General features: G+C 40.2%; 1 protein-coding gene across 2 annotated transcripts in view; it reads left to right on the forward strand.

Annotated features, from left to right (window-relative positions):
- AGMO (alkylglycerol monooxygenase) overlaps window positions 1-19,126 on the forward strand; it is a 285,522-nt gene extending 266,396 nt beyond the window's left edge. The window contains exon 13 of one of the 2 annotated variants that reach the window (XM_038390693.2): window positions 18,247-19,126. In XM_038390693.2, coding sequence (XP_038246621.1) covers window positions 18,247-18,327 — 81 coding nt within the window. In that variant the 3' untranslated portion in view covers window positions 18,328-19,126. The remainder of the gene's footprint in view (window positions 1-18,246) is intronic. The other variant, XM_043509230.1, reaches the window with a different exon arrangement.
- Window positions 19,127-24,957: the final 5,831 nt, after the last annotated feature.

Raw genomic sequence — 24,957 nt, forward strand, 5'->3', positions numbered from 1 at the left:
TAGATCTTTGCCTATTCAATTAAAATTACTACAAGCTCCATCCCTACATCCTTTCCCTTCCAAAAAAGTACCCTTCCCGGCCCAGAATCACTCACCCATAAGGGTTCTGTCCTGAGTGACAGCAGCCCTTCCCAGTGCCCTATTCCTACAGTAACAATTCTGTGCTTCATCTACTTGGTTTCTTCTATCTTTGAGGGTGTGGTGCCAGGCTGCATAGCTCAGTTGAACCAAATTGGCCCCAGTTCTGTTCCTCACATTTGGCTGTCCTTGTGGTCTAGGAATGACCACTCTAGGTATGACCACAATAGCTGGAAAAGTTCCCTGGACAGCCCCCAGAGTAGACCATCCAGACAGATTCCCAGAGGACATCTGCAAGGAAGTCATCAAAATTGTAATTCTGGCAGCTGAATCTTGACAAGACTGGGGCTTGGGTACCAGCTTGGGAAAGCAGCAGCAAAGCTGTCAGTGCAAGTACCCTGCTATCCTTTTCCAGCTGTGGAGTCAGATAAATGTGGAGAAGATGTCTCTCTCTTGGTCATGGTTGGCAGTAGCAGGAGTTTCATTGCACAACAGTATATTTGAACAAAATGTTTTGATGAGCTGTGGAGAAGGAAGGAAGAAACTGCTCCATGGCTGTTTAAATAGCCAGTTGCAGGTCTCCAAGGAGATGGCATGAGACATCTTACCTGGAGGGTGCCTTGTCTAGCTTATATTTGACACACTTCAACACTATCCAGCAGTCTCACAGGACCAATATCCAGGAGGGAGCACCATGAGATTTTTAGCTCCTCAGGAGGCAGGAAGAATCCATTCACTTGAAAAAGAATCTTTTGGTCCCTTCCCTATGGCTCCAGTGCTTCAGCCTCTGCAATGGAGGAGCTGAGATCAAACATCCCTTTCATTGATCAGTGTTGTTGCAGTAAGCAATGACTGCTTGGTGTGGCACACTGTCCCCCTCTAGTGATAGCTAGGCCAGATAGAGATTGCTGAGCCTGCTACAGATTTGACTAGTAGAGAGGTGTGTTTTAGCTCAGCCAGTAGCAGCTCATGCATTAAGAGCAAAAGGTCCTGTGTTTGATCCTCGCTGCTGATGACCTACCCTGGGGCATTGGTGTTATATTATTTTACATTTTCTGTTGCACCGCTGGTGCAGAATCGCATCATCTTGCTTTGCGATTAATTCTTCTGGAAGCACTACACATGAAGTGCCTGGATCAACACATTCTGATGGTGCTGATAATAATCAGCACTTTCATGGAGCTTTTTGTACTTAAATAATTTTCAAGCATTAACTAGCCCTCACAGTATGCCTGTGAGTTGGTAGATAAGTGTTTTCTCCCTTTTACCTATGGGGAAACTGAAGCAGAGGTAAAAGTTTCCTAAATGAACATTTCAGGATGGCAGCCAGGAGCAATTGTTAGCCTGTGCAATGGAGGAGCAGTTTTTAAAAAATCTTTAAGGTGAGTTGCAAGCTTAAGTGTGTGCTAGAGTCTTGCTTTTCTCAAATGTTGCCCTACAGCATATGTCTTTTCAGCCAGGGTGATCTCTGTTGGTTCACAAATGGATGCACCAATCTGAAATCAGTTCATTTTCATTATTCACATTCTATCCTGCTATATGCATATCAGATATAACTATAAGCAGTTAGATCTTGGGTGACCTTTCATGAATTATCAATGCATTGCTTAAATTTGTTTAATTAAACCCAATCTAGAAAATACTTTAGATGTCTAACACTATTTGGGGAGGGGGGAATTAAAAGTGTGTGGAGGAAAGTTAGAATAAGATTACCTGATAACATTGTAAATTGTCCAGATAAGGGATTCTGCTGAAATTTGTGTCTTGTACAGCTCTCATCCGATTCTCATCTCTTAATAAATAAATGACAATAATAACCAAGTAAGTGCAGTAAAATATAACAGCCAAATTCATAGCTGGTGTAACTCCATTGAAATCAGTGATGTAGCTGGTGCTGTAAAATATAATAGGCCAGATTCATAGCTGGTGTATCTATCAGTGTGCCTTCATTGTCTTCAATGAGCTAGATTAGGAATAAATAAGGCTCAACATTTCAAATTCAAATGCACATTTTAACCTTCATCCTGCAATTAACATAAGAAACTAATCTTCTCTATGCAAAGTGGATAGGATATATATGTAAAATAATGTTTCTTTATAAGTTTGAGATCTTTTCCAGTAATATGTACTATCATTTTTCTTGGAATAACCTCTGCTTTCATAATGAAGGACTTTATCCTGGTTATTAAAGGGATAACTTGAGATGGGGAGTGTTAGGGTCTGCTCACTTTTTTGCTTTTTTTCTTTTCTTTTTTAATAGTTTGAAAGACAGAAAAAATTCTTTTGGACGTTTTCAATGTTTATGTAATTAGTACCCATGTTGCCAAAGCTTACTTAAAACAGCTGGATGCCTGCTGCTTTCCTCCCCCTTTGTTGGAACTGCTGCCAGAACAGGTAGTCAAAAACGGAAAGTAGGGAAAAATTCAGGCATCTGTGCTCTCTCTCAGGAAAACAGCTGTGGCTTCCATAAGAAGCACTCATTTTTTCCCAGCAGCCAAGACTCTGGATACCCTTGGGTCCTCTTTTGGCATGGCTAGCCAAGTAGGATGCAGTTTATGGCTTAGAACTTATGAGAGAAACCATTTGGGCAGTCCCATCCCTGGCAGAACGCTGAGAGAAATTCTCCAAGCTGCAAGCCACATGTGAGCCTCTGACCTCTTATTAGCACACCATGGGAGAGGTTAACAATTGTTGAGACTTCAAGCATCCCTTTGACATACAAATAAAACAATACCAAGTAACCTTTCCAAGGCATAAGAATATTCTGATGAAGTGAGCTGTAGCTCACGAAAGCTTATGCTCAAATAAATTTGTTAGTCTCTAAGGTGCCACAAGTACTCCTTTTCTTTTTGCGAATACAGACTAACACGGCTGCTACTCTGATTTCAGATATAGTGTCCTTTCAAATATAGGATTCAATAGAAAAAAAATCTTGCAATAGGAAAGTTGATATATTTCTCGAAAAATAGAACCTGGATTTTTTTTGTTAAGATTTTTGTGATCGTTAATAGTATAGTGGTGTTTAACTTTTTTAAACATAAAATTAATCATGAGATACCAACAGATTCTCGCACCATTCTTAGGTCTTGCATGATATAGTACAGATACATGAGAGTGGTATTCTTAAATGGCTGGAATAAGGTAAGAAATACATAAGATCAGCTTGCTGGTAAGGATGTGACTGATTGATCATGTAATTAGAAACTGTATTATAATATACTGGTATGGGAAAATTGATAATGAAAAGCTGGTTAGAAATTATTTACATGAAGCTCTTCATAGAATGGGCTAAATGTAGAGAGCCAGATCTATCTATCTTAGGTACATTGATGCCATCCATTACTGTAGTATCTGAGCACCTTACCATCTTCAATGTATTTATCCTCATAACAACACTTCCGTGAAGTAAGGAAGTGCTGGTATCCCCATTCTACAGATCAGGAACTGAGGCACAGAGAGATTAAGGCTATGCTTACACTTGAGCAGGGGGTGTGATTCCCAGCTCGAGTAGACATATTCACTCTCATCAAACTAGCATGCTAACAATAGAAGTTTAGCCACGTTAGCATGGGCAGCAGTGGTACAGGCTAGCCACCTAGAGCACAAACCCATCCATACCCTCTGAGTATGTATTCAGTGTAGCTAGCTGGGCTACTGCTTGTCCGCGGCCCAGACACAGCAAACCTACTATTTTTAGCAAGATAGTTTAATGAGAGGTAGGGAAGGCATGGCTATAGGAGCTGGGAATCACACATACACCCCCAACTCAAAGCCCAACGCATAGACGTAATCTAAGTGACTTGCCTAAGGTCACACAGAAAGTCCATGGCAGAACAGAAAATTGAACCTAAGTCTGTCAACTCCCAGAGTACCACTTAAAGAGGATTCTCCTGGCCTGGCGTAATCTGGTGGTGGTAGATAGCTGTCTGCTCATCACCCACTCCCTTCTTACTGGTAGAGTACATGTCAGAGTCATGACAAGAGTGGGGCTGAAACACACTGTAGCTGCTCTAACTTGTGACGGGCTGGTTCAGGCTTGTCCATCCCCAGGGGAAAGAGAAAAGATAGATTAGAGCCAGTTTTGTTTCCCCATCTCAGCTGTGCCAAATACATTTGAGGATTGACACCAGAGTGCCTTGCCCAAAGCACCCACAAAGGCTGGATACAGCACCAAACCCAGATAGTCACTATGAGATGTTGTCTAGGTTAAACATTCTCATTTCTCTAGACAGGGACTCATGAACAAGCTGATCCCAGGGGCCAGTTGTTGGAGTTGAGGACTTCCTTTCAGACTATGTCTACACTATAAACACTAGCAATTGTAGTGTGGACATTTCCTATGCCAATGGAAGGAGTTTTTATGTCAACGTAGTTAATCCTCCACTCCGAGAGGCAATAGCTAGGTCAATGGAAGAATGCTTTTGTTGACCTAGTTTCATCTACACTAGGGGTTAGGTCAACCTAACTAAGGTGCTTTTGGCACACAATTTTTCACAGCCCTGAGCGACATAGGTAGGTGATCTAATTTCCGAGTGCTGATCAGGTCTCAGTTGCAAAGTAGCTGATCAAAAGAAGCTTTAGTAGCTTTGCCCATCTGGATGTAGTATGCTCAATACTGAGAACAAGGGTGTGATCAAGAAGAGGTGACTTTTGGTCTGAGAAGTTTCCCAAATGAGAATTACAAGGGCCATGACAGGACATGAGAACAAACAACACGCTGAGAGTAGGACAGAAAGAAAGAGACCAAAAGCCAGAAAGAGAGCTGCTTCTCCAGCCCTGCTGTTGGAATAATCCAAACACATTTTCTCTGCCTTGGAACTAAAAAATACTCACAATTTACTGTTCTTAGCCTTGCAAGGGGTTTGGCCTTCAGGCTGGGATGTGTCTTGTCTGTCTAAAATTTGGATGTGTATCTTCTATGGCAAAATTTTCCCTTTAGAGCATCAGTGAATATTGGCATATTTCTCTTCTCTTCGACTGTCCAAAAGGCTTTTTGTGCAATGTAGACCACTTTGACTAATCTCCTTTTTTCAGTGAAATGCTTAACTTCGTTTTGCGACATTTTGGATTTAAGGACAATTATGGTCTCACATGAACTTCTCTCCTGGCTTGGTTTCCCTCAATCTCATTCACTGTGCTGAAATTCCCTTCCATTTGTCACTCAATTGCTTTATCCCTTTCTTCACATTCTATCCCTAGGTCACACTTTGCCTTAGTCACTGTAGCCAGCTCTTTTCCACCATTTCTCTTTGACATATGCAGCAGAGTTTTCCTGTCAGAGATCTAATGTCTCAGAGCAATTATCTGAGGTTGGGAACTCTTTTCCACCCAGGAATAACCTTGTTTTGGGACTTGAGGCATACAACCTTTTCTCAACAGGGTAATTAAGTGAGTAGAGATCTTTTGCTTTGTAGGCATCGGATCATTCTCTCTCTCTCTCTCTCTCCCTCCTTTCCTCCTTATCTCTCTCTCCCCCCCCCCCCCCCACCATTCCAAATAGCTAGTTCTTGGTCTTGTTCACCAGCTTTAGTTTTGGCTTCTATCGCATGTACTGTCACAATGGCACCACTCTGAAATGACAATACATTTACATAAATATTATTATTGCTAACACTGCAACCTTTCATTGTGAGATTGAACATTGTTACATCATTCTCTTTTCTAATGGTCCTCTTCTTAATAGATTATTAGGGAAATATTGTACTAGCTGGAAAGAGAAACAAGACCTATTTACTCCTAGGTTTTTAGCTATTGCTCATAAATATTAAGTATTCAGAGAGTAGAACCCAATCCAGAATTCTGTAATTTTAGAAGTTCAGTCATTTTACTGGAGTATGCTATATGCAAGTCATTTTATTGTATGAGTTATATGATGTGGTGATTGCAACAATAGGTATATGGACGGGTTCATCCTTAGTGCCAATCCATTTAAGCGAATTTGTCCCATCATTCCAATAAAAGTTCATTTCCCAGAAAAGAAGGATTAAGAAATATAGTATCTAAATCTTTTTTAGACCCATAAACCTTACTGGCCAATAGCCCTAACTCTGTCCCTGGCAATGTACATGTTCAGCACTTCTTGTATATAGTATTGCACAAAAAACAATTCTGAATGTGATTAACTATCAAAACTCTGCAATAAACTATTGACTAAACTAAAATTAATTCCATGTGTCTTCATTTAAAGTAAAAAACTGCTCTTCATACATAATTTAGTTAATATTTTATGAATATTTCTTCTCAGGTGTGTCTGTTTTACCCTCTCTCTTGTGTTGGATCATTATAAGTGATGCAGTGATGTGCATATAATTATTCTTCAGCTGCTGACAGGCATAAAAGTAAATGACATGTTGCATCTCAATGAGTGCATTTCCTGTAAAAATATTTAAGAAAATAAACTCCACAGCCTTTGTAGTCAAAATGGAATGGGACTGTTTCAAGTATTGCATTTCTGCAATGAACAGCTTCTAATAAAACTTTCAATCTCACTTGGCCTGTTAATGTACAGCAAATTAAATCAGTATGTTTACTCATGGAGACATTTTAAGGTTTTGCCTACTTGGCTTCTATGAAAGCTTTATATTTTAATTTTACAATATTTTAAATCAAGTCATATTTGTGAGAACTATTGGCAGTCATCCGTTCCTGTTGCTTCTTAATCTTAGAATTTTAAGTGAAACTGAAAAATAGAAGATTTAAAACAGAAATGAGATATGACATTCTGCCTTTGCTACCTTTGCTGAGCTGTGATCATAGATAGAAACCCCGTACGTTTCTCAGAGTTGCTTACCAGTAATGGTTTGTTAGTATATTAAAAGCACGCATTCAGTACTTTTCATCTTCAATGAGCATGAACTAATTTATGTTCCCAACAATCTGCTAAGCAGTAATAGGTCAGTTGAGGGCAGTAAGATGAATTTGTTAATAGTGAATCTGCTGCTGCTCATCTTTTTTGCCCACTAGGGATATTAGTGCCAGTAAAGGATGATATATTTTTCACCTGCTGCTATTGGATGTTCTTGCCAACTCTTGGGATTTTTATTGCAAGTCTCTTGATGTTTGGTGTTTTCTCTTAATGCCTCAGCTCCGGGAGTCATGTGGCTATATCAGAATCTCAGCTTTCATTTTAAAAAAGTAGATTTCTAGCCCTCATGGCTATGGAGGCAAACTTGAAAATGTAAACAGTTCAAAAACAAGAAGGTAGATAAAATGACCCCCCCATCCCCCCCAAAAAATAATGAATGAAGAATAAACATGATTTTTAAAGTACTCTCCTGATTTTTTTAGAGCTTTCTCATGATTTTTTGAAAGCTTGGAGTTGGTAATGCTATGGGACCCACCAGGTGTAAGAGCCTGCTTTGTGAACCATGCCATCAGGGACTGTTCCAGGGCAAAGACTGCGGTAGTACACCATTCCTGTAAAGGTATAGTAAGTCATATATATTATTTCCCTTGTATAGACAGGAAATTTTAGACAGACCAATCCAGTGAGTTAGCAAGGTCACAGAGTATATTTTTGCAGTACACTTTTTACCTGCCCGTTAATATAAGGGATCAAAGCTGCTCCAATGAGAGTTTTGCCAGTGACTACAATCAGAGCAGGATCTCTGGTTACTTTGTTTACCAGAATTAAACATTCAGAAAGGCGAGATGAATATAAAATGAGACAACTTTGTGATATAAAAGAGTTATAGAGCACTGTCTAAAGTTACAAGTTGGGCTCCACCCTGTTTTTCTAGAAAAGAAGATAATAGCAAGGCCTGATAGAAGAAAATTCCATGATACTATTTCAGAGTAGCAGCCGTGTTAGTCTGTATTCGCAAAAAGAAAAGGAGGACTTGTGGCACCGTAGACTAACAAATTTATTTGAGCATAAGCTTTCGTGAGCTACAGCTCACTTCATCAGATGCATTCAGTGGAAAATACTGTGGGGAGATTTATATACATACGCAGAGAACATGAAACAATGGGTTTTATCATACACACTGTAAGGAGAGTGATCACTTAGATGAGCCATCACCAGCAGGAGGGGGGAGAAGGAGGAAAACCTTTCATGGTGACAAGCAAGGTGGGCCATTTCCAGCAGTTAACAAGAACATCTGAGGAACAGTGGGGGTGGGGTGGGGGGGAGAAATAATATGGGGAAATAGTTTTACTTTGTGTAATGACGCATCCACTCCCAGTCTCTATTCAAGCCTAAGTTAATTGTATCCAGTTTGAAAATTAATTCCAATTCAGCGGTCTCTCACTGAAGCCTGTTTTTGAAGTTTTTTTGTTGAAGGATAGCCACCCTCAGGTCTGTAATCATGTGACCGGAGAGACTGAAGTGTTCTCCGACTGGTTTTGGAATGTTATAATTCTTGACGTCTGATTTGTGTCCATTTATTCTTTTACGTAGAGACTGTCCAGTTTGACCAATGTACATGGCAGAGGGGCACATGATGGCATATATCACATTGGTAGATGCACAGGTGAACGAGCCTCTGATAGTGTGGCTGATGTGATTAGGCCCTATGATGGTGTTCCCTGAATAGATATGTAGACAGAGTTGGCAACAGGCTTTGTTGCAAGGATAGGTTCCTGGGTTAGTGGTTCTGTTGTGTGGTGTGTGGTTGCTGGTGAGTATTTGCTTCAGTTTGGGGGGCTGTCTGTAAGCAAGGGCTGACCTGTCTCCCAAGATCTGTGAGAGTGATGGGTCATCCTTCAGGATAGGTTGTAGATCCTTGATGATGCATTGGAGAGGTTTTAGTTGGGGGCTGAAGGTGATGGCTAGTGGCGTTCTGTTATTTTCTTTGTTGGGCCTGTCCTGTAGTAGGTGACTTCTGGGTACTCTTCTGGCTCTGTCAATCTGTTTCTTCACTTCAGCAGGTGGGTATTGTAGTTGTAAGAATGCATGATGGAGATCTTGTAGGTGTTTGTCTCTGTCTGAGGGGTTGGAGCAAATGCGGTTATATCGTAGCGCTTGGCTGTAGACAATGGATTGTGTGGTGTAATCTGGATGAAAGCTAGAGGCATGTAGGTAGGAATAGCGGTTAGTAGGTTTCCGATATAGGGTGGTGTTTATGTGACCATCGCTTATTAGCGCCGTAGCGTCCAGGAAGTGGATCTCTTGTGTGGACTGGTCCAGGCTGAGGTTGATGATGGGATGGAAATTGTTGAAATCATGGTGGAATTCCTCAAGGGCTTCTTTTCCATGGGTCCAGATGATGAAGATGTCATCAATGTAGCGCAAGTAGAGTAGGGGCATTGGGGGACGACAGCTGAGGAAGCATTGTTCTAAGTCAGCCATAAAAATGTTTGCATACTGTGGGGCCATGCGGGTACCCATCGCAGTGCCGCTGATTTGAAGGTATACATTGTCCCCAAATGTGAAATAGTTATGGGTGAGGACAAAGTCACAAAGTTCAGCCACCAGGTTTGTCGTGATATTATCGGGGATACTGTTCCTGATGGCTTGTAGTCCATCTTTGTGTGTAATGTTGGTGTAGAGGGCTTCTACATCCATAGTGGCTAGGATGATGTTTTTAGGAAGATCACAATGGATTTTAGTTTCCTCAGGAAGTCAGTGGTGTCTCGAAGATAGCTGTGAGTGCGGGTAACATAGGGCCTGAGGAGGGAGTCTACATAGCCAGACAATCCTGCTGTCAAGGTGCCAATGCATGAGATGATGGGGTGTCCAGGATTTCCAGGTTTATGGATCTTGGATAGCAGATAGAATGCCCCAGGTCGGGGTTCCAGGGGTGTGTCTGTGCAGATTTGTTCTTGTGCTTTTTCAGGGAGTTTCTTGAGCAAATGCTGTAGTTTCTTTTGGTAACCCTCAGTGGGATCAGAGGGTAATGGCTTGTAGAAAGTGGTGTTGGAGAACTGCCTAGTACCTGTTGTTCATATTCCGACCTATTCATGATGACGACAGCACCTCCTTTGTCAGCCTTTTTGATTATGATGTCAGAGTTGTTTCTGAGGCTGTGGATGGCATTGTGTTCTGCACGGCTGAGGTTATGGGACAAGGGATGCTGCTTTTCCACAATTTCAGCCCGTGCACGTCAGCGGAAGGATTCTATGTAGAAGTCCAGTCTGCTGTTTCAACCTTCAGGAGGAGTCCACCCAGAATCCTTCTTTTTGTAGTGTTGATAGGAAGGTCTCTGTGGGTTAATATGTTGGTCAGAGGTGTGTTGCAAATATTCCTCGAATTGGAGACGTCAAATAGGATTCTAGGTCACCACAGAACTGTATCATGTTCGTGGGGGTGGAGGGGCAGAAGGAGAGGCCCCGAGATAGGACAGATTCTTCTGCTGGCTTGAATAGAGACTGGGAGTGGATGAGTCATTACACAAAGTAAGGTTTCAGAGTAGCAGCCGTGTTAGTCTGTATTCGCAAAAAGAAAAGGAGTACTTGTGGCACCTTAGACTAACAAATTTAGTCTAAATTTAGTCAAAATTCGAGCATAAGCTTTCGTGAGCTACAGCTCACTTCATTGGATGCATTTGGTGGAAAAAACAGAGGAGAGATTTATATATACACACACACACACACACACACACAGAGAACATGAAACAATGGGTTTATCATACACACTGTAAGGAGAGTGATCACTTAAGATAAGCCATCACAGCAGCGGGGGGCGGGGAAAGGAGGAAACCCTTTCATGGTGACAAGCAAGGTAGGCTAATTCCAGCAGTTAACAAGAATATCAGAGGAACTGTGGGGGGTGGGGTGGGAGGGAGAAATACCATGGGGAAATAATTTTACTTTGTGTAATGACTCATCCATTCCCAGTCTCTATTCAAGCCTAAGTTAATTGTATCCAGTTTGCAAATTAATTCCAATTCAGCAGTCTCTCGTTGGAGTCTGTTTTTGAAGCTTTTTTGTTGAAGTATAGCCACTCTTAGGTCTGTGATCGAGTGACCAGAGAGATTGAAGTGTTCTCCAACTGGTTTTTGAATGTTATAATTCTTGACGTCTGATTTGTGTCCATTCATTCTTTTACGTAGAGACTGTCCAGTTTGGCCAATGTACATGGCAGAGAGGCATTGCTGGCACATGATGGCATATATCACATTGGTAGATGCGCAGGTGAACGAGCCTCTGATAGTGTGGCTGATGTGATTAGGCCCTATGATGGTATCCCCTGAATAGATATGTGGACAGAGTTGGCAACTATTTCACATTTGGTGACAATGTATACCTTCAAATCAGCGGCACTGCGATGGGTACCCGCATGGCCCCACAGTATGCCAACATTTTTATGGCTGACTTAGAACAATGCTTCCTCAGCTCTCGTCCCCTAATGCCCCTACTCTACTTGCGCTACATTGATGACATCTTCATCATCTGGACCCATGGAAAAGAAGCTCTTGAGGAATTCCACCATGATTTCAACAATTTCCATCCCACCATCAACCTCAGCCTGGACCAGTCCACACAAGAGATCCACTTCCTGGACACTACGGTGCTAATAAGCGATGGTCACGTAAACACCACCCTATATCGGAAACCTACTGACCGTTATTCCTACCTACGTGCCTCTAGCTTTCATCCAGATCATACCACTCGATCCATTGTCTACAGCCAAGCGCTACGATATAACCGCATTTGCTCCAACCCCTCAGACAGAGACAAACACCTACAAGATCTCTATCATGCATTCCTACAACTACAATACCCACCTGCTGAAGTGAAGAAACAGATTGACAGAGCCAGAAGAGTACCCAGAAGTCACCTACTACAGGACAGGCCCAACAAAGAAAACAACAGAACGCCACTAGCCATAACCTTCAGCCCCCAACTAAAACCTCTCCAACGCATCATCAAGGATCTACAACCTATCCTGAAGGACGACCCATCACTCTCACAGATCTTGGGAGACAGGTCAGTCCTTGCTTACAGACAGCCCCCCAATCTGAAGCAAATACTCACCAGCAATCACACACCACACAACAGAACCACTAACCCAGGAACCTATCCTTGCAACAAAGCCCGTTGCCAACTCTGTCCACATATCTATTCAGGGGATACCATCATAGGGCCTAATCACATCAGCCACACTATCAGAGGTTCATTCACCTGCGCATCTACCAATGTGATATATGCCATCATGTGCCAGCAATGCCTCTCTGCCATGTACATTGGCCAAACTGGACAGTCTCTACGTAAAAGAATGAATGGACACAAATCAGATGTCAAGAATTATAACATTCAAAAACCAGTTGGAGAACACTTCAATCTCTCTGGTCACTCGATCACAGACCTAAGAGTGGCTATACTTCAACAAAAAAGCTTCAAAAACAGACTCCAACGAGAGACTGCTGAATTGGAATTAATTTTCAAACTGGATACAATTAACTTAGGCTTGAATAGAGACTGGGAATGGATGAGTCATTACACAAAGTAAAACTATTTCCCCATGGTACTTCTCCCTCCCACCCCACCCCCCACTGTTCCTCTGATATTCTTGTTAACTGCTGGAATTAGCCTACCTTGCTTGTCACCATGAAAGGTTTTCCTCCTTTCCCCCCCCTGCTGCTGGTGATGGCTTATCTTAAGTGATCACTCTCCTTACAGTGTGTATGATAAACCCATTGTTTCATGTTCTCTGTGTGTGTGAATATAAATCTCTCCTCTGTTTTTTCCACCAAATGCATCCGATGAAGTGAGCTGTAGCTCACGAAAGCTTATGCTCTAATAAATTTGTTAGTCTCTAAGGTGCCACAAGTACTCCTTTTCTTTTCATGATAATACTGTGATCGAAGATGAAATGCTTGTGGGTGGATGAATCCGTGTGTGTGTTGCTGGGATTTGTAAGTTATAATGATGGCTGACAATTGACAGCTACAAAAGATATTGGGTTCTTGGAATGAATTAGCAAAACCATAAAGCCTAAGCTTGGACCATCTACTGAAGTTATTTTAATAGGTTTTATGTATGTGTAAGCAGAAAGTTTTGTTTTGTTGGGGTTGTTTTTTGTTTTTGTTTTTTTAAACAGGAAACTGCCTCAGAGAAAATCAGATATTATTTGGGTTTGGAAAAGAAGTTTATCTCCCAACATCAATTTAATTATTCAATTAATCCAACATATTTTAAAGATGAATTAGGAATGTATGAGTGGAGTAAGGACACTTACTGGATGAAATAATCTAAATATATATTGCAATACAATATTTTCAGGCAATCTTCAGACTGAACAACAAAAACAAGATGCAGAGTTTTTTTTTCATTTGTTAGCAGAGTGCAGTGTTGATGCAATCTCCACCTTGCATTAACTCACGTTTCATTATTGCTTCAATACAAGATAAAAGTAAAATCTCAGAGTCCCTTGGAGATAGTATTAATAGCAGAACAGTGGTGGCAAAGCTTTCTGTTCCCGCTTACAGGTACAATCAGAGGATCAGCAATAGAAGTCAGAGCTTTTGAGGGACTGTCAGTGCAATAATTTGAGGGGGAATGGCCTTTCCTCTACAAATAAACTGTGTCAGTCAAAAATAAGAAAATATGAGTTTTCTGCATTCCAAATTGGTAGATATCTTTGGAAGACTTTAAGTGGGGATTGTGTTCATGCAAAAAATCCTAACCTCGATTTTGTAGTTTAGAGACTCTTTTGCGAGGCACAGTAGCCTTGTATTTGAAGCACTGGCTTGACATGCAGGAGATACAGATTCAGTTGCCAGCTCTGCCACAGACCTGGGGTGAATCAGGAATGAGGGCAAGTCATGTAGTCTCCCAATCCTGCCTCTGTAAAATGGGGGTACTAACATTTCATGTGCTCTTTGAGGGCTATGTGTACAGTGGCTAGCACAAGAGGTTCAGATCTTAGCTGCGGCCTTTTGAGGCTACTGTAGTACTCCTTTAGTAAACAAGGAGAATTTAAAGCACTCCAACATAGTAGAGAAAAGGTCTACGTAGCATTTTCCTCTTACTTTTTCATCATTTGTTAGGAATTAAATGTAAAGCTAATGCGCTATGCTCTATAGCAAGAAGCCACTCCAGGAGTGAACTTCTGGTGCTCATCTCAGTTGGTTGAAGAGATATAGCTTTCAACCTTGTGCATCACAACACATCCAAGGCATGCACTAATAGCCTACTAGTGCACATGCTATCAATGCTTATTGCTATATTATGAACCGCTTGGAGTGTTGAGAAGTGATTTAAACAGGACCTAACTAGTTAACATACAAAAGGAAGAGAAAGGCTTGGTCTACATTTAATATTTAGATCGACATAACTGTGTCGCTTGGGGTGTGAAAAAAATCACACACCCATGCACCGTAGCTAGGCCAACCTAACCTTCCATGTAGACACGGCTAGCTCAATGGAGGAATCAACCAAGCTGCCACTGTGTAGGGAGATGGATTACCTTCAGCCACAGAAAAACCCTTTCCAGTGCTGTAGGGAACCTCTGCACTATGGCACCACAGCAGCATAATTAGTGGCATAGCTGTGCCACTGTAGCGCTCATAGTGGAGGCAGGGAGTGGAGTCAACAAACTACTTAAGCCCAAGCCTAGCTATAAATTCCATTGAAGCCAATGGGACTGTTCATGTGCTGAAAGTTAGGCGTGTGTTTCAGTATCGTGCTGTATTGGGTCCTAATGTCTTAGCTCTTCAGCGCACCAAGTATTCCTGTGAGCTGCCTTAGTTCTCATTGAAATCAGTGGATGCTGAAGGTACTTAGCACTATGCAGTCATGTGCAGCACCTTAGAGGATCCAACTCCCCATTCTCTAGAAATGCCCGGTCTGTACAATCGGAGTTGTACTGTCTTTTTCTAAGAATTGCAAGGGAAATACAACTTTAATACAAATCAAAGTGCCACTTTAAACTGAATGCATGGTCTACCCCCCAAAAAAGGCAAAAGAAACTTCTACTTCCTTTCCCAACCTATACACTTCCAAACCCTGTAGCCAGCACACAGCCTGAGAAATCGGACTGGGCATTGGGGAGATGAAGAGTGAGGGTGGAAGGAATTCCTCTCCTCCTCCCCCAGTTGGTCTACAGGCACTATTATAGCTTTTTAGTCACAGCAATGTCTGAGGCCTCTACGCTCCACCTCCACATGGGAAATGGCGGCTTGATCTGCATTGTTGCTGATCTACTAGGACTGTGTTGCTTCTCTGCTGCCCTGATGCTGCCCAGCCCCAAAAGAGCACACAGGAAGTGCAGACCTATGCCCAGTCTTTCCAAATCCTGACTTCCAACAGAGCTGCAGCAGGTCTCCTGCCTAGATGCATCTCTTTTCTCTCTCTTCTAGCTAACTCTGCCCCCTCCAAGTGATTTATATGTAGAAGCAGGAAGCTCACTGTAAAACTAGTGATCTGTGCTAGTATCACAACCAATAAGCTCATGTATTTGAGGAATCTGGAGTGCTGTGCCCAAACACTATCTTATCCTTGTGGAACACTGTTGTATCGCCACTTAAGTGTTGATCTGAAAGTTTACACTCATGTTTATCAGCAACTGGCCCCCTTGAAAAAGATGCTAACAATGGCTTTATTACTAGTATAGACAGAAAAAAGCCATTTTCAACATCTTGGCAGAAAGCATTTTTGAGACCCGTTAAAAGCAAATCTCAAGGACTCTTTCTTTAATGATTTTTAGAAAACGTTTACCTTGTCTACCTCAGCTGTTAAACCATTGCCAGCACCCGCTCAAGTGGAACCTAATGCTGACAACTGTCTTCAGCATCATGTCAATTGCCTAATGTGGATAGGGCATTAGTATCATACCAAACCTACCTGTGCAGGTGCAGTGAAGATTATTTTAGCACTAAGAAATAAAATATTTACTGAGAGTATATGCTGTGATTATAGACATAGACCTAATCCAGAATGAAACAGTATACAATCTAGCAATTGTAAAACAAGTATGATGCACATCTTCAGACACAGACTATGCAGCACCATTGTGATCAAACGCTAAAAAGGAAATAAAAACCCTATGGAGGATATGAGACTACAGTTATCCCACCCAAAAAACCCAAACTCCACCTTTTATACATTGACTGGATCCCTGCAAAAACATAATTAATGCTAACTAATCCTGGAAATGCATATCCGAAACATTGCTACATAAGGGACTGTGGTTTTAAAACCGTTCTGGTAAGAGGTCTTGGAGAGACATAATGCATGCCGGGTTTTTATTTTTTTTATTTTTGTTACTATTGTTCTGATTCAGCTGCCATGCAAACATCTATTTATGTTAAATAAGTTTTCCTCATTCATCAGTGTAAACCAGAGGTAATATGATGGGCTATTTAAAGCATCAGTTGTCAGCAAAAAACTTGTAGTACAAAAGGGGAAACTTGACTTCCACTAAGAATTTTAGAACAGTTTACAATCTTGCAAATTTAAGCCCTAATCCTGCATTGAGATTTAACAGGAGCATCCCAAGATTTCATGTGTACTAAGAGCCAAAATTTGCAATGTCCTTGTCCAATGAGCAGTCCTTATCTGCATTAATAGTTCTATTTAGACTAATGTGGACAATTTAAATAAGTAAGAGAGTTTGTATGAAAAGAACCTAATGAAAATATGGACGTGTTTGAAAGAGTGTGCCCCCTTCCATCACTATAAATAAGAGATATGAAGTTTAATTTCATAGTTATCTGGGTAATAATACTACCGCAGTCACTGGTAGCAACTGCTAAAATTAGGATTGTAAAACAGTTTCCATTATAAATCTGTTTTCACTGGCTATAGCATTCTGAAAAATTTATCTTTTGGGCTAAAATGTTCCATGCACGATTGCTGCCCACAGTACATTTTTTTTATTTAAAGTCTGAGAGTGAAACTGTCAGCTGTTCTGGGAGAGGGGGGAAAAAGTACTTTCCCACTGTTTAAAAAAAAAAACAAAAAACTAACCATGCTTTTTTTTTTTTAACCAGACTATGACAAAAATGTTTGAGCTTTGAAAATTGGCATGTAAATTTTTAGTGAGGGGCAAGGAATAAAGAGTCTGGACAGGGAATGGCAATTTCCAGGTGATTAGTCTGAAAAGTACATATTGAGTCTATACAGCAGAAAATGTCAGTAAGCTGCAAGGTGGGTACTACGTGGGAGGCACACTATGCATGCTTGAACAGTTTAGGAAGTGTGCATTTTCCAGAATGTGTTCAAAGGTAGCAGTCGGGTACATGTATGCTCTGTCCTGCTGTCCACACCCTTTATTCTCCCCAAACTTTCTAGTGTTATTTTAGTGTGATCACTAGATCATACAGTCTGCTCAAATTTTTCAGGCTCTGTTGTACAGAATGTACTGGAGGATCCAGAGAAAATTAAAATCTATGACCATGCAGCAGGCTTCTGCTCAGTTCCTCCTGTGGTTGGCTCAACTGGCTTTAGGTCAGCTTTGTGGCAGTGGAGCAGCACAGAACTGTTGTGATGCCGGGGTGGATATGGCCCATTTATATTCTCTGCAGTTTTTTTCCCCACTAGTGCAGCCTTATAGTTTCATGAATGCAGTACTTTGCATTTAATATTAGCAACCCTGAATTTAGTAGGCATTGAATCAATATTTTTTGTAGAACTCTAAAGCCAAGCTAATTCTGCAGAGTGTGATTTGTCATTCTGGATATAACAGCTATAATTAGAAATAGTCCCCCTCCAGCATACGTTGCATTCTTTAACAAACTCACAGTAAAGAGTTTAATTTAAAAAAAGAGAAGAAGGAACTGCATCACCCCATTTAAAAATACACCCATGATTTTTTTTTCCAACTTATAATAGTAATAACAATCTCAGCTGCGGACATTTCCTGGGGCTTAATGGCCCGTGGCTGTACTTCAGGTGATCATATTCTACCAGCGGTCATTAATCCCCTAGAAATTCCCTGTTCCTCAGTCATTATTGCTTAAATATGTTTCTTCTCTAAATAAAATACTTCTATTTTTAATGGATCTTCCAGGGATAGATGTGTTCTTTCAGTGGTAGGGACTGAAAGAAGTTTAGTAACATGTCAAGGAAGTGCAAACTATGAGAAGGGGAGAAAAACTCTTTCCATTGAATTCCTAAAGCCTGTAGACTCCAACATCTATTTTTCATAATTTAACAATATGCCTGGAATTTTATATTGATGTCTCTTGGGAGAGTTCTGTTTTTTATCAATTTATCATAATTACTATATAATTTTTAATTAAGAAAGCTTCTCTAATGTTTTTCACTCTGCTCTTTATATTGTAGGTTTTATTTTCACTCTGCATTGCATTCTGGGGAGTACAAATTATGAAGCAACTGATCTCCAATACAGCAAAACATCAGTGAATTATGGAAAGAGCCCTTTGGAATATGCTTCAAAGTTGCTTGAAATAAATTGATGGTGCCTCTTTCTGAAACTCAAGCATTTCACACAGGCTAGGTAGGAATCATGATGTTTTATGAAGGTTTGAAAGATGTATTAAAAATGGTCATCTGGTTTTATTTGATCCTTTAAATATTGATTCTCCTGTTTACCCAAGTTAAATTTAAGGTCCCTATATTTTTTTCTTGTGCTTTCACAGCACTTTTTTTTTACATTCAAGGGATCACAATATTCTTAAAGCATGTAAAAATAATAGCATTTTTCAATCACTTTAGTAGTATGTAACCATATGTGGAAAGCATTCTTTACAATAGCAATAATTAAAATCATATTTGTTGCAACCTGGTAGTCTCCATAGAGACTAAATCTAAAAGAATGTAAATGTAAATTTTTCCATAATGATTGAATTACAATAGAATCTCAGCGCCATGCACAATTGTGTGTTCATAACATACAACTACATAAGGATGAGTAGTTGAGACAGGAAAATGATTTAAAACAGCATGATACAATAACTCTGATTTGTATTAATTGAATTTTTTTCAATTAACTAGATATATCATGTGTTGTGTAATGCAGGCTTGCAGCTTAGGTTAATTTGTTTAAGGAGTACATCCGCATTTACCAACAACTTTAGGACTGACCTCACCAACACTGACACAAGCAAGTTGCTCCATTGACTACAGTAACTCCTTTCACAAAAAGAAAAGGAGTACTTGTGGCACCTTAGAGACTAACAAATTTATTAGAGCATAAGCTTTCGTGAGCTACAGCTCACTTCATCGGATGTATCCGATGAAGTGAGCTGTAGCTCACGAAAGCTTATGCTCTAATAAATTTGTTAGTCTCTAAGGTGCCACAAGTACTCCTTTTCTTTTTGCGAATACAGACTAACACGGCTGCTACTCTGAATCCTTTCACAAAGCGTTTGCAGGATCAGATTGTTAATTTCTAGTAGCCCTGACCCCCACCCTCACTCCCAGACACACACACATCAAAGTGATCCTAAGGGAGATGAATCTATTGTCCTGTGTGAGGTGCTACTTTGATTATTTCTAGCTATATAGGAAAACTGGGGGGGGGGGGAGGCTCCGAAAAGCAAGATGGGTTGTTTTTCTTTCCTTATGCTTTTCCAACTTTTAGTGGTTCCAAGACTAAAAAAAGAAAATACTTAAAATCAAGAAGCTAAAAAACTTTAGGATGCCTTGCAAGCTTCAAACTGGTAAAAATACCTAGATTAAAATGTAGTTTGTATTGGGTTTTTGTTTTTTCATTTTTCTCTACAGTACTAGATGTAGTATTAGAGAGCTCAGATGTGCATAAATATCCTTGTTTTAGTCAACCCACAGTTTTAGACTTTAGCTGTAGCAGAGAATTGATGCCAGCATTTACAAGTTGGATGCCTTTAACTGGCCACCTAACTCTATCTTTAAATAAAATGGGCTTGATTTTCAGTGGTGTGGAGCAGCAGGCCTATTTTTTATCCAAAATTTTCCGTCAATTAGAAAGTCAGATTGCTTGTGCCTATCATCTGGGGCTATGCTCAATCCCTAAAATATGTTTAATTGGGAAGACGGGTGTCAGTTTGAGTAGAGATGAGTCCAAGACCTTTCATAAAGTGTGGGAATGTTTGTATCCAGGGTTTTGATTCAGACCCTTTTCTAAAAGATGAATAAATTGTTCCTTGGGAATGTTAGAAGTATTCAGATTAAAAGTATTGGGTTTAAACCTTTAATTCATAAATTTACTCATACATTGGTAGAATTCTAATCTCTGATTAAGAGATTAGATAAATGAAATCAAATATTTCTAACTCGGATTGTGGAAATGTGATCTAGTTCTTAAAACACAGGCATAGTAGCCAACAAATCTAGGTTTTATTCCCAGTTTGTGACCTTGGCCATGTAACTTCTTCACTTCCTCCATTTTCCCATCTTTGAAATGGAGATAAAAGTACCTACCTCACAAGAGTGTTGCGAGGTTTGATTTAAATGATGTGGGTAGGTACCATGGAGATGAGTGTGCTATATTATTGCTAAATGTCATACATTTTACATTGAAATGTATTCACCCATCAGTAGCAATCTTTGAAAGCTCCAAAAACAGAATAATCTCACTAGGGAATCTCCAGAAGGAAAGGAAAAAAATGGCCGATTGAGCTAAAACTCCGCAGGTTCCTATAATGTTGGTTGCAGCCGATCTTCAGGTTCCCATGTTTCTGAATGCATTGTGTGCACTAGAAATCTGTATTTGATATGTGTAATATTGAAATAGCCAAATGACTATTTTAATCTGATTATAATTTATTAAATTAATTTTAAAATTACCATAACCAGTGTCATTTATTTATATGTAGTAGTGAAAAGAACATGATGTCTAAAAGTAATCATAGTTAAGACTTTGGACTGTTAAATTATTTCACATTTAACATGAAAATCTTCAGAATTCACAGGAAGTATCCAAAAATAAATTCAGTAATGCAAAGAAAAGGAAGTCAGAAATGTAAAAAGGTAAAATAATTTATGATGGAATACCAGAACTGGATTCTGTGCTGTGCCTCCTGGATAACTCATCCTATGTGGAGGGGCAAAGGTGGTTTTATGCAAAACACTCCAGCAATTGCCTACGCCACCCCTTCCAACTTGCAGCCATTCTTGGAGCATGTCCAAATACTGGAGTCTGTGAGGTATGGTTGCTGTAGGGCTGCCTGCTCTAAATCACCCTACTTCCTATATAACCCTGAGTTTAAGAGTTGAGGTCAAATTATTAGATGTCTGCGTTCTCCCATTCCTCTTTAAATTGCAGTGTGCTGTAGTTATTTGGAAACATTTCAATATTCTTTTATTACTCTTTAATTTCAGTATACACATTTGCAAGTGAATTTTCTTAAGTTATCGACTAATAGCACTGAGCAGAAGAAGACCCATTCAAAGGCTTAAGATGAATCAGCCAGCGAGGGAAAACCCCTCTCACACATTAGCAAGGGAGACAGTAGCTTTGGTCACATAATACCTTGTTAGCCATCAGAGAAGGGGAAATGATCACCTTGTCATAAGGTCTCTGTTTCTGTGTAATCTAAGAGGCTTCGGAGTCAGTGTCGGCCAGTGAATTGAACAGAATTAATTGATTAAATTAATTGAATTAATTAAATGTGAACTGTAAATATTGCTGTGTGCTAATAGATGAAACAAGCAGTGCTCACTTATATTTTGGTTCTTCTTCTTTCTCCCCTACCTCCCTACTTTTTTTAAAGGGCCCGTTGCTCCTTTTCTTGGCATTCTCCATATGCTTTTTATTTGAACAATTATCTGGAAATGGCTGATATCAGATGAATTCTATGAGGGCATCTAGTGAGCAAAATACTATTGCAGACCTTATAGAATTTTTATGGGTAACTCTTTTTCATAAAATGCAAGCATCTCATGTCCCCGACAACTCAAATGTTCTGCATGTAGAGTTGCTTTGAGCTCCCCCTGCTGCTATTTCTTTTCTTTCTGTCTAGGAGATAAGTCATTCTGGTGGACAACATTTTAAACTCCACTGGGATCTGGGCAGAGCTGTACAGGGCATGTTAATAGCTGCCCTTTGACTGGTTCTTTGTTCTATAGACCATGACAAAGCCGGTCAAAGCTGTTGGGTGTTCTCAGCAGATCCGCGGGCTCTGTGTGTCCCCCATTTTCCCTTTCAGGTTTTTACAATTTACCCTAAAATCAATAGGGTTCTGCCACTGATGTCTAGGATATTCCCTGAAATTTTGGAATGGATCAGATGTGGTGTTCCAGAGTTATCCTGTTACATACCAACTAACACAGAAATCCATCAAGTTTAGTGTAGGGCCTCGCTTTGCCTGCGCAATCACTCATAGACTTTAAGGTCAGAAGAGACCATCATGATCATCTAGTCTCACCTCCTGCACATTACAGGCCACAGAGCCTGTAATAGACCCATAACCTCTGAAGTCCTCAACTCGTGATTTAAAGACTTCAGGTTACAGAGAATCCACCATTTACTTTAATCTGTGTTCTCCACTCATTTTTTACTCCCTAGTTTTAAAGGGTCAGATTCTATTCCCAGGCTGGTTACTTTTTGCTACTCAGGTGGTGCAAAGGAGCCAGTCTGGCCACAGTTGGCCAGGTGAGAATCCTCCCAGCAAAGGTGAAACACTCGGGAGGATTTTGCCAATTCTTACAATTTTGTCCTGAGTCTTGCTATGTTTGATGTTTTTCTTAAAGCTTCACCTCCTAGAGTCATGTGATTACATCAGAATCTCAGCACTCTTTTTATATTTTAAACAAGTTTCTAGCCTTCTAGGTTGCAGAGAAAAGCTTGAAAACATGAAGAGTAAAGGATCAAAAGTGAGAAGGTAAATAAAGAGTCCAACTTTTTTTTTATTCTCATACTTGTTAAGCCATACTTAAGTCAATTTGAGGCTTGCCTCCTGATTTTTAAACTCTTTGGGTTAATAATACTGGGTGCAAAACTGTGAGAGCTGTCTCCTGTTCCTACCATGCTCCTTTGCCCCAGTATAGAGGGATGTGTCACGGATTGGAGGGAGGCAGAGTACAGTTGGCATATAGCCCTGATCCACAGATGGCATGTCATCTCTTTTGGCCTGGGGTTGGCACAAACTGGCCCACAGAACTGTCTCAGCCATCCAATACCCCTGCACTGAGCAGATCTCAGCACAGGAGAGAATCTGAGCCATAATATGCTGTATTATCTGTTATATCACATCTTTATGTCTGGCACTTTCTGCTCATCTGGATGCCTATAGGCTTCTGCATTCTAAGTTTCTACATGGGAAGCAGGTGTACAAATATTGAAAATTAAACTGCAGATGTAAAGCCGAAATAAGGCATCTTGTATAGTGGATCGGCACTTCTATTTTAAAGTCAGGGCCAATGGAAAGCTTGGCTCAGACTTTTGTCATCTTTGCCCCAACTATGGAAAACAGCAGAAAAATGTGGAAACATTGACTAAGTATGATCTGCTGAGTGTCCTTGTGTTTATGGTTTGGCATTGAAAAATCATACAAAATCCTCTTTTTTTCCTACCTCTTGCTATTTTTAAATACTTCCTTCTCTATTCCTTCTTGTCTTCTCATTTCTCTCTCCATTTATGTGTATTGTGTGTGTATATATTTATATATTTCTATAAAATATACTGGTCCTCTTCTGCCTGTTATGATTTCCCATGTGTGGAAGTACATGAGGACGTGTTTCATATCCACATATGTTAAATTTTGTACATATGTTATATATGTGAGCTTACTACAACAATAAAGATGGCCCCTTTCATAATAGTGCATATAAGTCTAGATATACTATTATGTCCAATATTCAAAACACAGAGTAAGCTACTTGTAGTGTTCGCATATATTGCATACATTTTTGCTTCACATGTGCCTGCCTGTTTTCATCTTATGGTTCCTCCTTTATTTCCATCTCAGCATTATAGCACTGTCCCTTTCCCTATTCATCCTCTCCTTCTCCCTTCTCTGTTCCTTCTGTTTTCTCTATGCCTCAGGATGTACTGCTACAGATTTCATATGCAACCTTTGAACATGAGGAATTAGTGCAGGGAAGGCAGGCAACCCAGTAGCAATAATGTTTGATTAAAAGGAAGAAGAAAATCATGGAGCATTTCAAACACTATTGAATTTGTGATTTTATTATGACTTAGGTTTTTCCACAGTCCTTGAATGTGAGCACTTTATCAGCACATAAATTGCAATTTCAAAAATGTTTGCCAGAAATGGAAAAAACTATATAAGGAGAGTTTAAAGTTCAATTTTCAGATTCAAGAACTGTCTGTTAGCATATTGCATATGATCATGTTTCTCTCTGGCATGGAGGATAAGAGTCTGCCCTTTGGAGAGAATGAATTAACTTTAGATCAAGTAATAGGAGCTTATGGTTTTAGTTTTGCGGGTGCTGGGTTCTCTGTCCACTCCTGACTGGGGTCTGTATTTATGTGGCCATGGACTCATTACAGCTATTCATTCTAAAAGAACAAATTTGTTTCAATTCTGATTGTACCTACAGTGGGGGAAAGTGGTTTTTGTGATGGGATGTTATGCAGAGCAGCAGCTGAGATGTTTATTAAAGCTCTTAATTTTGGGAAACAAGTTCACCAAGTCTTGTGCCTTTTTTCTACCCGCCATTGTAAAATGGCTTGCTCAATGGTGTCTGAATGAAGGACTGAAAGATGATGTGTGGGTGGGAGAACTGGAAGTAGTATTTTTGAGGTGCTGGGTGTGAGGATGACTGAAACTAGGTTGGGTTTTTCCTGCATCTCCTTTTAATTAAGCACGTGGTCTTAACTTGAGTTAAGAAGTTCAGATTGATGCATAGAGAAGGGGAAATATATCCAGGTCCTGCCTATCTAATCAATGTACACTGAGGAGCCTTGACAATTATTTACTGTTTCTACCAATATTCCCAGTGGATGGATAAGTAGCTTTCAAACTGGGACCAACTTTCAGAATGGCAAAAATGAAGTGGGCCCACTGTACCACTGGCATTTCTAATCCACTACTCAACATAGTAACTAGGCAGCAGGTGACCACTAGCAGAGCTAATTTTTCCTCACAC

The sequence above is a fragment of the Dermochelys coriacea genome, chromosome 2 (genome assembly GCF_009764565.3).
Source record: "Dermochelys coriacea isolate rDerCor1 chromosome 2, rDerCor1.pri.v4, whole genome shotgun sequence".
Lineage (NCBI taxonomy): Eukaryota > Metazoa > Chordata > Testudines > Dermochelyidae > Dermochelys > Dermochelys coriacea.